The sequence below is a fragment of the Nomascus leucogenys genome, chromosome 5 (genome assembly GCF_006542625.1).
Source record: "Nomascus leucogenys isolate Asia chromosome 5, Asia_NLE_v1, whole genome shotgun sequence".
In the NCBI taxonomy this organism is placed as follows: Eukaryota; Metazoa; Chordata; class Mammalia; order Primates; family Hylobatidae; genus Nomascus; species Nomascus leucogenys.
Window position 1 is genome coordinate 134920470 of NC_044385.1, and position 14693 is coordinate 134935162.

At 41.0% G+C, this 14693-nt stretch overlaps 1 protein-coding gene across 1 annotated transcript in view; it reads left to right on the plus strand.

Annotated features, from left to right (window-relative positions):
* Window positions 1-296: 296 nt before the first annotated feature.
* MYO16 (myosin XVI) overlaps window positions 297-14693 on the plus strand; it is a 575469-nt gene continuing 561072 nt past the window's right edge. The window contains exon 1 of the mRNA XM_030813681.1: window positions 297-560. Coding sequence (XP_030669541.1) covers window positions 533-560 — 28 coding nt within the window. The 5' untranslated portion in view covers window positions 297-532. The remainder of the gene's footprint in view (window positions 561-14693) is intronic.

Sequence of the window (14693 nt, forward strand, 5' to 3'; positions counted from 1 at the left end):
AAATAATCTGCTTTACTACCAGCTAAGAATCTGGTCATATGTGGCTGATGGACAATGTGCACGAAGAAGATTTAGGATCCCTCTATCCGTGGCTTCTCTCCAGCCCACTCATCAGCTTAGTTTGCTGCCATTTGAAAGCTATTGAAAAGCCATTAACAGGCAGGACCGGGAGAGCCGCACTGCAGCACACCTCCGTGCAGCAGAATGTGGCTGCATGTGAACACCAATTAGAGCTGACTATTCCCGGGATTGTGGTACTCGGGGCTGTGTCAATCAAGGGTGTTACAATAGCACGTGCAGCAGTGGTGCCTCAAGACCCACCGGGGAGAGGCTTATCTTAACTCCAGCTGCCGAATGAGAATGAGTTTGAAGCTTTTTGCAGGATCATGGAACAGAGCCTCCATGCAATAGTGCATCCTGAGGTAAACTGTTACCTGAGCAAGGGCTTTAAGTAATGCATTTCCTGGGAACGACAGTTGTGACAGAAGAGAATGCTGGAACCCGTAGAAAGATTCCTGCCTGAGATGGAAAGATGTCTCACTATCATTTTATCAAGTGCTGTAAGTAAGCTTGATGTTTTGCTCATGTGGTTATTTGTCTTGTTGAAGTATTATTTTGTGCAGATGCCAAAACTAAGGCAGGTCTCCTGGTATACCACATTCAGATGAGTGGCATAGACTGGTGACTTAGAAGAATATTTTATAGGCTGGATATATTTCCTTTTGATTTCAGATTGTGAAATAATTCCAGTGTGATCCAAATGCTAACAGCACAGAGATCTTTAAAACTTTAGCTTTTCAAAAAAAATGATTCATAGACACAGAAAAAAAAAAACCAGAAACACATGGAAAGAAATTACAAAAGCATATGTTTGCTCATTGGCACATGTTAATAAAGTACATAAAAACTAAGTTTATTAATATATGGCTGAGGTCATTTAGCTAGTATTTTAGTCTCAAGTTTTACTGCTTAAGCCTCTATTCAATGCTTTTTTAAGTGTGATCTTTAGGGTTTTCCTTGACTGTAAACTTTTGTCCTTGTATCATTCACCTTGCGGTGCTTAGGGACTCCAGGGACTCTGTACCAAATGCTCTCCACTGATGTTCATATGGTGAAATTTAGTTTGTCACCAGCTACTCTGATGGGCTTATCAAGGGTTTCGTTAGTGTCTGAAATTTTGGCAGAATTTTCTGAGCTAGAGAATACTTTCATCTAAACCAACTCTGGATGGTAATAATGAAGAGGAAGACATATTTATCCAAAAATGGCTTGCTGGATATACATTTTTGTCCCCTGCAGCACTTCTGAAAACTTCCGTACATATATATCATGATCTTAAAGTGACAGATGACATTTGTAGAAAATGGTTTTCTTTTAGGCTTAAGGTTTTGCAGCCAAAGGACATCACAATGTTAAGTTGAAGCAGCATATTAAGGGAACACATGTGTTGAATGAATCTTGAGCTTTGCACTAAAGGAGACTGAAAAAATAATGATGATTGAGACAGTGAAAATATTTACCTTTCTCTTATTTTTGGTAGAGAATGTATACAGGAATTAAAACTATGATTAATGGAAATAAAAATGCCTTACTCTTAAGCATTGCCAAGAATGTCATGCTTTCATGTTGCGGAACAATTTTAATTCCCAAAAGTATTCACTGGTCATCTCGTAAGTTTGCAGATCAGCTCTTTAACTAATAAGAATTAGAGGCATGCAGCATGTTTAAGAATTTTGAGAATAGTCTTCTGTTTTAATCTGTTAAATCTTGGGGTTATTTTCTTGGAGAAATAGACATAGGGCAGTACTCTGACTGGTTTTTGTATTGCCTCTCATGTTTTACTGCACTAGCAGAATGTCATTATTTTCCTTTCTGTGCCTCTGCAGAGGAAAAACTCTGCATCTTTCCTACAAGGAACCTGGATGCTCATTAGACACATTGCACACACCTGGTGGAGGGCAGCCATGGAGCACGGGCGGAAGCACAAAGGGACAGTGACATGGACGTGAGAGATTCAGGGAGCAGTTGGTCACCAAACACAATACGAGTCTGCCCTTTCCTGCCTTTTGTTCTGTTTTAGTTGAATTTTTTGATTGTAGAATTTTGGAAAATTATAGACATTTCAGAAAATTGATGATGTCAATGGGAGCCTGTGAGATATTTATTTTAGCATGCTAGTATAAAAGATGAAATCTAAAATTAATGAATTTAAACATTCCTGATGCATTTCTGAAAGTAATTAGCAACTACTTACTAAAGATCTGACTGCTTTCTAAGCTTTGAGTGTGACAGTCTATAAAATGGAAAGGAAGCATGAATATTATGAAATGCTAACTTTACTGGAGAAATGGTGCGATGTGTTAAGGAGTTCAGAAATTATACTGCATTCTGTGCTAGTGAAGGGTGTTTTATGAAAAGAATGCATCTTGAGCTATATCTTGGAAGGATGAACAAAATATAGAAGAAGGCCGGGCGCGATGTCTCACGCTTGTAATCCCAGAACATTGGGAGGCCAAAGCAGATGGATCACCTGAGGTCAGGAGTTTGAGACCAGCCTGGGCAACGTAGTGAAACCCTGTTTCTACTAAAAATGCAAAATTTTGCTGGGTGTGGTGGTAGGAGCCTGTAATCCCAGCTACTCGGGAGGTTGAGGCAGGAGAATTGCTTGAACCCAGGAGGCGGAGGTTGTGGTGCGCTGAGATCGCGCCATTGCACTCCAGCCTGGGCGAAAAGAGCGAAACCCCGTCTCAAAAAAAAAAAAAGTGAATGCCTTCATGGTATCCTAAGGGTTTATTAATAAGGATCATAATTCATGGTTTAGTGGTTGTTCCTGATGCGTAAGCTTTTCCCAAATTGTTGTCTCCCATATTGGGCTGATCTGCTGGCGAGGTTCATTGGCCTTTGTCACACTCCATTCCTTCTTTGCCTGTCCTGCATTTCTACCACATATCTGTCTTTCATTCTGAGCCAGATTTATCACCATAGCATGTTCACTTTCAAGCCAGGCAGCAGTGCAGGAAGTGAATGAATTCCAGGGCAGGAGCAGGATCTTCTGAAATGCACAACATTAGCATCCCATGTGCTCCTAGTGAATCACAGGAAGCCTTCAGGTGGGATGTTGGGTGACCAATAACTAATGCTCGACAGGAACTTTTAGTCACCTGGGAAAACACTCATCATCTAAGGTGAAAAAGTTATACACTTCAAGGTCGAAACTTAATCTAACAATTGTTATCTCCAGTTTATGATATTATCTGTTACTTTGTAAAAATTTTTTACCTTATTTTAGAGAAGGGTTAAAAACTAGAGTATAAAAATTTACTGTGGAAGCAGGATGTAGCAGGAAAGTGTAGGAACACCACAGCAAAAAGTGCGGCCATTTCATGTATCTTGGTAGCTGAGAAGTAGCTTTAGACAGATCTGCAGTGAGAGCCAGTCTCAGAGCCCCATGCCTCTTGAGAGGTAACACGTGAACATGACCAGGCCCCAGCTGAGGAGCAAGCAGGAATGAGAAATGGAACTCGAGGGAGTAATGCATTCACAGAACTTTAAGGCCATGTGAGACTTGAAACTACTTTTGTTTTAATGAACTGAAGCGGAGGCTTGAGGTCTACCTGTGCAGTTCCCTTCACGTGCCTCTAGGGGTGAAGCGTTGCAATAACTACACCTGGCCTATTTCTCTCCTGGTTCAGCTCTTCTCTAAGCATACGGGTTTGGGGCAGCATTGTTTGCAGCAGGAGGAAGGGTAAAGTTATTTAAAATAAATATTCTCCAGAGCTGCGGATTCATTTACAACACCTAAGAATGAATTGTATCAGAAAATCTGTTACTTTATATGTTGTATTAGTCAGGGCTTTCTTGAGGGACAGAACTAATAAGATAGATGTATATATAAAGCGGAGTTTATTAAGGAGAATTAACTCACACAATCACAAGGTGAGGTCCCACAATAGGCCATCTGCAAGCTGAGGAGCAAGGAAGCCAGTCAGAGTCCCAAAACATCAAAAGTAGGAAAGCTGACAGTGCAGCCTTTAGTCTATGGTCAAAGGTCCAAGAGTCCAAAAGCAGAAGAACTTGGAGTCTGATGTTCAAGGGCAGGAAGTAACCAGCATGAGAGAAAGATGTAGGCTGGAAGACTCAGCCAGCCTGGTTCTTCATGTTCCTCTGCCTGCTTTTATCCTAGCTGCACTGGCAGCTGACAGATGGTGTCCACCCAGATTGAGGGTGGGTCTGCCTCTCCCAGTCCACTGACTCAAATGTTCATCTCCTTTGACATCACCCTCACAGACACACCCAGGAACCATACTTTGCATCCTTCAGTCCAACCAAGTTGACACTCAGTATTCATGATCACACATATTAAACATGTTTTATGATACCAAGGTTAAAACCCATTTTTTTCCTCAAGCCACTCATGCTCATGAACACCACCTCCAGCAAAATGCTTTCCTGACTTTTCTAGCTATTGCACACGCTGTTCACTCATTCAAGAACTTTCACTGAAGTGGTTCTGCAATGCACTAACACACCCAGAAGCTGCTCCCTCCATGTCCTCACTCTCCCATATCCTGCTCTCTGCCTGGTCCAGCGCCCACAGTCCATTGCTGAAGCCACTTCACTCCTTGCCCTCACCTCCCTCTGTTCCACTCGAGTGACGAATACCTACCCAAGGTGGAACCCCCCTTTCCAGCATGTCTGTCCTTGTCCCAGTGGAGCTGGATGACCCTTGAAGGAGGACATCAGAGCAAAACCTGACTGATTTCGTTTAACATCATGATCAAACATCTCGCCCAGGCAGGCAATACTCTTCTGTACCCTCGTCATGTTTCTATGGTAGGCATGACTGCTCATGCCTAGAGACCCCTTCCTCTAACTCCAATCTCCCAGGCTGAGGAGTTACAAACCTACCCTCCCACCATTAAATCTGCAAAGTGTCTGCACATGTATTCCTCTTTGCCCACTTCTCACCTGCAGTCCTGAATTTCCTCTTATGTGTCCAAGGCCAGTGTGCTTGCAATTCTGGCTCCTTCTGCCTCCTCAAAGCTTGCATTTCCCTTCAGCTCTCCCCTTTCTCTCCTGCATCAACTTCCATCAGAGTGAATATGTGGCCAATCCATCCATCTTCCAATCAAGCAAACGTCCCCCCCGTTCTCTCTTCCTTCGGGCCACCACCTCATTTCCTTGTTTGCAGGTCATACCTTGAAATGATTGCCCATGCCCGTGGCCTCCGACCCTCATCTCCTTGTCTCCTCTTCCATGACTGCATCCCACTGCTTTCCTTTCCCACTCAATGGAATCCACTTTACTTAAACCACCTTTATGTGGCAAAACCCAATGGACACTAGACCTGCCTCATGTTCCTTAACTTCTGATGTGATTACCACCTCTTCTTCTGCAGCTCTTGGGGGATTTCTCCTAATTCACTAGCAGCTTTTCCTCCACCCCAGTTGCTGGCTTTCTCTTCTGCTTCGGGCATGGCCCTAACACTTTCTTTTGACAACCTCATCCATTCTCATGGCTTTAAACATCATCTATATTTTCCCACATATGAACCTTTAGCCCAGATGTCCCCTTAGGCAGCCCTCCCTTCTGTCCCTTAACAACATGGACATCTTTTCTGGAAAATTATATATCTAGGCATTGTTTCTTGATAGCTAAGTATTGTAATAGTCTATAGCATTTATTAAACCATTTATTTATTAAACTCTTCTTTTTTGACAGGCATTAAGACATTTTGTTTAAGTATTTTGCCTCATAGGAATATTGATTCACAAGAGCAGTAACACTGAATCAAATGGTATGTGTAGTTTAAGGTTTTGTAGAAACTGCTAGATTTCTTTCCAGTGAGGAGTAGCACTTCAGATTACCACAACCAGCAAGCAAACAACATGCATCCCTGCACCTCAGTCAACCCGGAAACGTGCCTTCCTCACAAAAGGATGTCAACTCCATCGTCGAAATATGGTTTCCTGTGAGGCTGTCCATTTTGTGTAATAAGTAGTTAAGGGTGTTCCCCCATTTTTAACTAGTCCAATTTCTTCATGTCTGTTTTCATTATTTACATTGGGTTTTTAATCCTTTTACTGATCAATTTCATGTAAACTTTTATGTAAGGAAATATTAATGTTTCTCTTGATATGAATGTGGCGAAGACGGTTTTCCTATTTTTTTTTTTTTTTTGAGGGAGTCTCACTCTGTCATCTAGGCTAGAGTGCAGTGGCGTGATCCTGGCTCACTGCAACCTCCGCCTCCCTGGTTCAAGCGATTCTCCTGCCTCAGCCTCCCAAGTAGCTGAGACTACAGGCACGTGCCAACACACCTGGCTAATTTTTTATTTTTAGTAGAGATGGGTTTTCACCATGTTGGTCAGGCTGGTCTCGAACTTCTGACCTCAGGGGATCCACCCACCTCAGCCTCCCAAAGTGCTGGGATTACAGGCGTGAGCCACTGTGCGCAGCCAGTTTTCCTGTTTTTGACTTTTGCCTTTGTTTTGGGTGTTTGATGGTGTCTAATTTTTTACTAATTGTGTAGAAAAATATGTGTCTGTTTTATGGATTTTGGTTTCATTTATTGCTTTGGGTAGCCTATTTATTCTAAAGCTAAATTAGTTTTCTACATCTTAATCTAAACTTTTATTTTTGTATTTTAAATTTTAATTCATGTGGAATTAAGGTGTATGTGTGAACAAGAGTTACTTCTTTCTGCCTTTCATTTCTGCATGCACAATACCTACTGAATTGAAATTTGCCTTTATCATATTCTAAATTTCTAAATATATTTGCATCCATTTCTGGTCTATGTTTTGTTACACTGATCCATTGATTTAGTTTAAGGTTATACTGTATTCATTATCTTAGCTCTTGATAACTTTTGAGATATGACAAGGTAAATCTCTCCTGATTAGTGTTCATGACATTCTTATTCTCAAATATTTACTTTTCTCTTCAATATTAAAATAATTTCAACTAGTCTTAAATGAAAAAATATTTCCCAATTTGTGTGTGTGTGTGTGTGTGTCTTGTTCTCTCACCAGGCTGGAATGCAGTGGCACAATCTCAGCTCACTGCAACCTCCACCTCCCAGGTTCAAGCAATTCTCCTGCCTCAGCCTCCCGAGTAGCTGGGACTACAAGTGCATACCACCACACCCAGCTAATTTTTGTATTTTTAGTAGAGACAGGGTTTCACAATGTTGGCCAGGATGGTCTCGATCTCTTGACCCCTTGATCTGCTTGCCTCAGCCTCCCAAAGTGCTGGGATTACAGGCGTGAGCCACCGTGCCCAGCCTCAAGTTGTTTTTTTTTGTTGTTGTTGTTGTTTTTGTTTTTTTTTTTTTTTTACAAATGAACCCAGTGTTTAAAAATGTATTATAATAAGATCTAGAGATTTATAGTACCTATATTCTACTAAATAAATTAGTTTCAATACATAGCGTGATGACTCCAAACTGAGACTAATCTTTATGACACTGTATCTCTAATTATAGGAATCTTATATTACTCTTACACACACTGTTTTATAAATAGTGTTCAAATAAATGATGTCCTCTACTAGTATGAGGTCTAGGATGTATAAACATAATGCAATTAAGAGAAAGATAGAAATCATTAAATATGCTGCTAAGGGAAATCTTTAACCTCAGATATCCATATCTGTGTCCATATCCAGATCTATTCTATGCCTCCCTCTCTATGTATGTATGCATATATACACACATATATGATATATAAAATCATAAACTTATAGTATATGTCTCTTGTTCAGCCTTTATACATTTGACTTTTATACAGACTTCCAAGAACATCATGGGCTGCTTGCGTGCTGATGACCTAACGATATATCTTTGTGTTTTGCTGCGTGTTGACGTTGCATTATTTAAGGCTTGCCATTATATCTGGAGGGTTTCACACTAACATCCTTACTCAGCATCTGTTGTTCTACTTGGATACCCTACCTTTTAGGTGGTTTGGTGAATGGGAGAGGATTCCTTATGCTTTCAATGGTTGGCCCAGACTCAGTATCACATTAGAGACATAAACATGCCACAGTAACTTAACTTATAGATCTGGATAGACTAAGTCAATTTTAGTTTCCTTTTATTTTATTCATTTATTCAGTCTTTAATTCATGTATTTATTTATTCATGACTTCAAGAAATAGTATTTAACTTCTGGTCCTTTTCAAGGACTAATCTAAGGGCTAAAGATACAAAGATGGCCGGGCACAGGGGTTCACGCTTGTAATCCCAGCACTTTGGGAGGCCGAGGCAGGCAGATCACTTGAGGCCAGGAGTTTGAGACCAGCCTGACCAACATGGCAAAACTCCATCTCTACCAAAAATACAAAAATTAGCTGGGGGCTATGGCACATGCCTGTAATCCTAGCCACTTGGGAGGCTGAGGCAGGAGAATTGCTTGAACCCAGGAGGTAAAGGTGGCAGTGAGCTGAGATCACAACATTGCACTCGAGCCTAGGCAGCACAGTGAGACTCTGTCTCAAAAATAAATAGATAAATAAATAATTAAAACTAAAGATACAAAGATGAACAAGCAAGCTAACGTTCCTACGCTCTTGAAATCACCATACCAGTGTGTGAGACAGAGTAGGTAAGTAAAGAGATGTTATAAGAACTTTTGATGGCATCAACTAATGTGAGAAAAATCAAGGTGTTTAATGAAGTACTAAGTGACCCGGAAGCAGAATGGACTTGAGGGGTCATTTTCAATAGGTTGTTAAGGGAAAATCACTCTCAAGAAGTGGTCTCTAAGTTACTGAAAGGAGTGAGTGAGTCAGCAACTTGAAGACCTGTGGGAACAGTGTGCCACACAGAGGGAACAGCAAGTTCAAAGACCCTGAGGCAGGAATGAGCATGTTCCACATCGTTAAGCCAGAAAATCTAGGCTGTCAAAAGTTACGTTTTTTGTTTCACTTTTTGTTAATTCTTCCCAAACTAATAGGTCAATACTACTTTTTATTTCGGAGTTACTTACTCAAGCTAATATCCCCGGGCTCCACTTACCTTTACTTCCAAACTTTTTAAAAAATTCATTGCTTCATGCTCCTCAAATACCTTTCCACTCAAATATAGCATTTTATCTCCCACACTGTTACTGTAATGAAACATCAAACTCTTTTTTTGGTTCCAATTTATCTCAAATTATTTGCACATTTTCACTCAGTGACCATCTCTAACTTCTTAACCTCCGCTGCTTGCTTTTCTAAAAATAATTGTCCTTGTAACACTGACTTGTTTCTGTCCCTCTCACTTTTCCCACCTACACCCATGTTTTAAGTTTTTTAATCATTCACTCACGCCAGACATTCTGCTATGCACTCAGTCTAGATGTATAAATAGAATTTTTTTCTACAAGAAATTCACAGTCTAGAGGAAAAATTGAAAATGAATAATGAATTTTCAATTTCTATCTGTAAGTCAGTATTATGAGACAAGACAGAGAAAGGCACCCAGTTGTGCCCTGAGGAAGGTGTGCGCGGAGCCGGGGCAAGCTCCTCAGAGTGGGCAGAAGGCATTTCAGGACGAGGAGGCATTTACTGAAGATCAGTGGGTGAGGAACCCAGGGAGGGAAGAAGGCCTGCACAAAGCACCGTGTTGTGACCGCGTGCTGCGTTCAAAGCAAAGAGATGGAGAAAGAAGAACAATGTGCCGTAGTTGGACAAGTCTGATGTGTTTCTGTGTTACTCATTATGCAAGGGAGGGAGTTCCTTGAATGATTTTCAAGAGTGAGAGATGTGATCAGCTTTGCATTTTAGATCTGTCACTCCGATGGTACCGTAGAGTGTGGATTAAAGGAGAGACTGAAAACGGGAGAAGCCTTGAAATAGCCAGGTGACAGCTTAAACCAGGAGGGTGGGGCGGGGATGGAGAGGCACGGTTGGACTAGAGAGGTATTTATAAGGTGGAATTATCAGAATTTATTGTCTGATTGGTGAAAAATTCTGTGTGTTGCTTTGCTCTTTTAAAAACATACATATCCTATGTAGGGTAATTATTTCATCTCCAACATCTTTGTGGCTGGGCTCCAGGAAAATCTATCAGGCTGTGCCCTTCATTGGGATCTCCTGATTGGCACTATTCAAACCCAAGCAGACCCTGTATCCTATCAGCACTTCAAACCTGCACTGTCCAGACTGAATCTATGCTCTTCCTTCCTCAACCTGAATGTCTTGACCCTCAATGACATAGGAGCCATAGGTCAGGTTTAGAATTTTCTAAGGACTTTTTCTGAAAGCAACTGGAATCCACTAAGATGGAATTCTTAGGAATTCCTAAAAGTGCAAAGTAAAGATTTGTGTTAGAAAGATCGACTATAGAGAAGAAATGGGAGGGAGCAGTGGTGCAGTCTGGGAGGCCAGGTAGGTGGCTCTTAGGATGACCCACATGAGTGAAGAGTTTGTGTTGGTGATTGGCCTGAGCATGGAGAAAACTGGAGGAATTTGAAAAAGACTTCAGTACCAGGACCTTAAGGCCTTGGGACAACTTAGGCATTGTGGAGTATACAATAAACGGAGTATTCAAGGCACTTAGGTTTGTATGTGAACAGCTATGTGTGTGGTGTTACTAAGCTTCAGATGGGAAGGACAGGCTTGGGCATGCCGAGTCCCATGATATCCAAGAAGAGCTGTCCAGTATGTAGCCATAGACACACACCAGCAGCTCAGGTGAGAGACGTCTATTTGAAATAGGCATGGGAGTTGTTAGCATACTGGTTTCATTTAAGCCACAGGAAGAGTGGAAATAGGTGACAAGGAAACAGATGGCTCAGGTCAGAAATTTTAGAAGGGCAGATAAAGGATAGGTGGTTCGCAAAGGAGTTAAGATGTCTTCAATCAACAGCTCAGGTAACACTATTTCAAGAGGCAGGGTCTGCTAAGCAGCCTGGCATGAAGTGAGAAGATCACAGTGCAGGCTGGAGCAGCATCCTCTGGAGTAATCGATGTGGAGGCCATTAGTGATGTGGACACAGAGCAGGGCCCGGGGAGAGGAGGGCGGAGTTCTTGCAATGACTTGAGCTGCAATTGGAAGGGAATGAAGAGTATAGAACACATATAAGCTTTGGCTACTAAAAGGAAAAATACACAGGGCAGTTGGTGGAGGAGATTGTGCCACTCCAAAATGCTTTTTTTTTTTTTGAGAGGAAACGCATGAGCAGTTTTAAATTTACTGTAGCAAAAGTAGGTCTCATGTGTTGATATGTGCATCTTCTTCCTCATCTTTGGAAAGTGAAACCCACCTATCCTTTCACATTCACCCTCTGCCTGTGGTCCAAAGCCCTCAACAATTTGTCCTATATTTACAGAGAGTGAACAAAAAATCATCAAAGGCCACGCGTTGGGTCTGGGTTTTGTTTTTAAAACCTTTGGCATCCTACAATGATTTGAGAAACTAGAATAATGGTAACAACAACCATAAGAACAACAAGACAGGTTTGGTTGAGGTTTGACATAAAGGAAACTTTGTTTTTCACTAATTTTCATAAATTAATGCTAGAATAGAACACACAACATCATGGTTTAAGAGTGACTGTTCTGTCAAAATGAGCCTTCTTGGCAGTACTATGAAAACCTGTTCCAAACCACAGTTCAATGATGCTTTGCCTTCTAAGGAGAAAGCTTCATACTGTGGAGTCCGTTTAAATAATTCTTAAACTGGAGTTTTAAATTGACTTGTGCATTCAGAAAATGCTCAAGAGGTCACTGTTGAAATTTCAGTCAATATGTCATCTCCACATATATTTGTGGTTGCAAAAGCTTATTGGACGCTGCTCAATACTTTAAAACAAGATAAGAATGCAAATGGAAATTGGAGACAACCTTGTGTGAATCAATGATGCATTCTAACTACTCTACCTTTTTGGTTAGTTCAGCTTAACACAGTCTTTTGCTAATAGAAAGGGGTTGAGAGAAGGATAACTAAAGGCAAATAGCTTCAGAGTCTTCTGAATAAGGAAAGGTGAAAGAGACTTGAGTTATTGATTATCTGGAAATGAGACGTGACAGGAAAGACAGGCACAAATTAGCGAATGGTTTTGTGGAAATCAATTGGCCGTTCTCCATTCAAGTTATTAGCAGAAAAAGAGGAAGAGAGTCGTTGAAGTGGGCCAGCAACAAATATAAGGTTAATGAAAGACATTCCTCCTGCTGCCTCCTATTTTAACTACATTAAAGTCATTGCTGCAAAGTATTATTGGGGGGAAAATGCCATTCAAAGGTTAAATTATTTCCTACATGTCTAGTTCATTATTCTCTACTCTGAACAGCTTTACTTATTAGGTTTATCTTTGGAGAACCGAGTTGAGATTGAACCCCTTCCACACAGCACTCATGAGCTGAATTTATGCAGGGCAACATTTTGCTTCACCTTTTCCATTCTTAGGGAATCCTAAACAAGTCTTAATTTCCCTTTCATCTCACAGTGATACCTAAAGCACATCACCTGTGATGTACCCACAAAATCAGTTGAAGTGAAATTCAGTAAATCATGGCCTGGCATACTTGGCCAGTGTGAGCTGTGATAACAAAGGCAGTCATGTAGGTTGGACAGGGAGGCAGCACATCCCTCCATGATCATTAGGGGAGACTCCACTGCTACTTATGGGACCACAGGGCCAATCCTAGGGTCTCTTAGCTACTTTGCAATTTTTATCATCACTTAACTCTTCTAGGGCTTGGTACTTGATTTCCTTATTTGAAAAAGGAGGCCAATGATAGCATACCAATTCATTTCTTAGGTAGCTGTGAAAGTCAATCAATTTATTAATAACTTCTCCCTACCTTTATTCTTTCCTTTATCCATTATGCGGTCACCCAACTATGCAGTCAGCTCTTACTGAGCCACTGCAGGATACAGTGCAGGCACAGGCACTGCCCGTGGCATGAGACTGTGGATGTGAAAGGACGTATTTTTTGACTGAACCCCAGTCTGCAGTCTAGTGACAACATGTGAAAGCTCTTGGAAATGTGTGATGCACCATACAGATTGAGAGACTAGGGCAGGAATGGAGTTACTATGCTCTTCCCCACTTTAATCAGACACCTTGGTAACTTTGGGTGTTTTTTGCTTGTTTGTTTTTGGAGATGAAGTCTCGCTCTGTCACCCAGACTGGAGTGGAGTGGCGTGACCTTGGTTCAAGCGATTTTCATGCCTCAGCCTCCCGAGTAGCTGGGATTACAGGCATGCACCACCACGCCCAGCTAATTTTTGTATTTTTAGTAGAGACAGGGTTTCACCATGTTGGCCAGGCTGGTCTCAAACTCCTGACCTCAGGTGATCTGCCCGCCCAGGCCTCCCAAAGTGCTGGGATTACAGGTGTGAGCCACCACGCCCGGCCTTTGGGTGTTTCTTTTATCTGACTCCTCTGATTTATAGCAAGTGACAGAGGCTGGCATCTGTTCACAAGACTTCTTTTCCATCATTTAAAAAATAATTAGTTTTATTTACTAATCATACCCCCCAAATTTTGTCTTATTAAAAATGTTCATTGTGACAGCACATAACTGAATCCCCTCAGTATTTTGTAGATTTATTTCAACACTTCGCCTTTTAACTTTCTGAAAGTCTGGTTCTAAATGTAACTATTCCATTATTGTTTTGGTCCATTTTGTTAAGTCAGGTTTATGGAGGTATAATTTACATACATAACTTATTTTTAGGTGTGTAGTTAAAAAAAATTTTGACAAATGAAAACCACCAAGTAAGTGACCCACATTGAACGTATAGAATATTTTTCTCATTCCAAAGAGTTCCATTGTGTCCTTTATATTCAATCTCCTTCCATAATCACTAGCCTCTGCCAATCACAGATCTGATTTCTGTTTTTATAGCTTTGCCTTTTCCAGAATGTCATGTAAATGAAGTTGTACAATATGTGATCTTCTGAGATTGGCTTTTAAAATTCAACATCATGCCCTTGAGATCCAGCCAAGTTGTTGTCTACCAATGCTTCTTCCTTTTAATTACTGAGTAGTGTTCGGTGGATGCACCATGGCTTGTTGAACTATTCACCTATTGAAAGACATTCTGGTTGATTGTAGCTTTTGTCTATTACAAGTAAAGTTACTATGAAGAATCCTGTACTGGTTGTTGTGTGGACATGAGTTTTCATTTCCTTTAGTAAATGTTCAAGAGTGCAATTGCTGGGTATGGCAAGTGTGTTGTTTAAAGAGACTGGCTTTCATTCCTTAGCATGATGCATCTGGCAATCACCCATGTTGATGGGTATCACAGGTTTATTCCTTTTTATTGTTGAGTAGGATTCTCTCTTATGGATATATCACAGTGTGTGCACCCCATTCACTAGTTTGTGGGCATTTATTTGTTTCCAGTTTGGGACTATTATGAGTAGAGCCTTTATAAATATTCAAAGACAAGTTTGTTTGTTTTGCATGGGCGCGTGGTTTTATTTGCCTCAGGTAAAAACTACTTAGGACTGGGATTTTCCTTTATCTTGACACACTGAAATGCCTGGCCTGCCATGGAGGATTTCACTAGCAGAAATCATAAAAATGCTGTACTCAAACCACTGTGATTTAATTATTAAGCCATGGGATGGGAAATATTAGATAAACCATTCTACTTTCAAAAAATCTCAACTGGGCAAGTTCAACACAGAATATTTCTGGGCTTTCTCCTTCCACTGCGTCCATTATGTCCTGGGCCCAGTTTCCTAGGTCCAG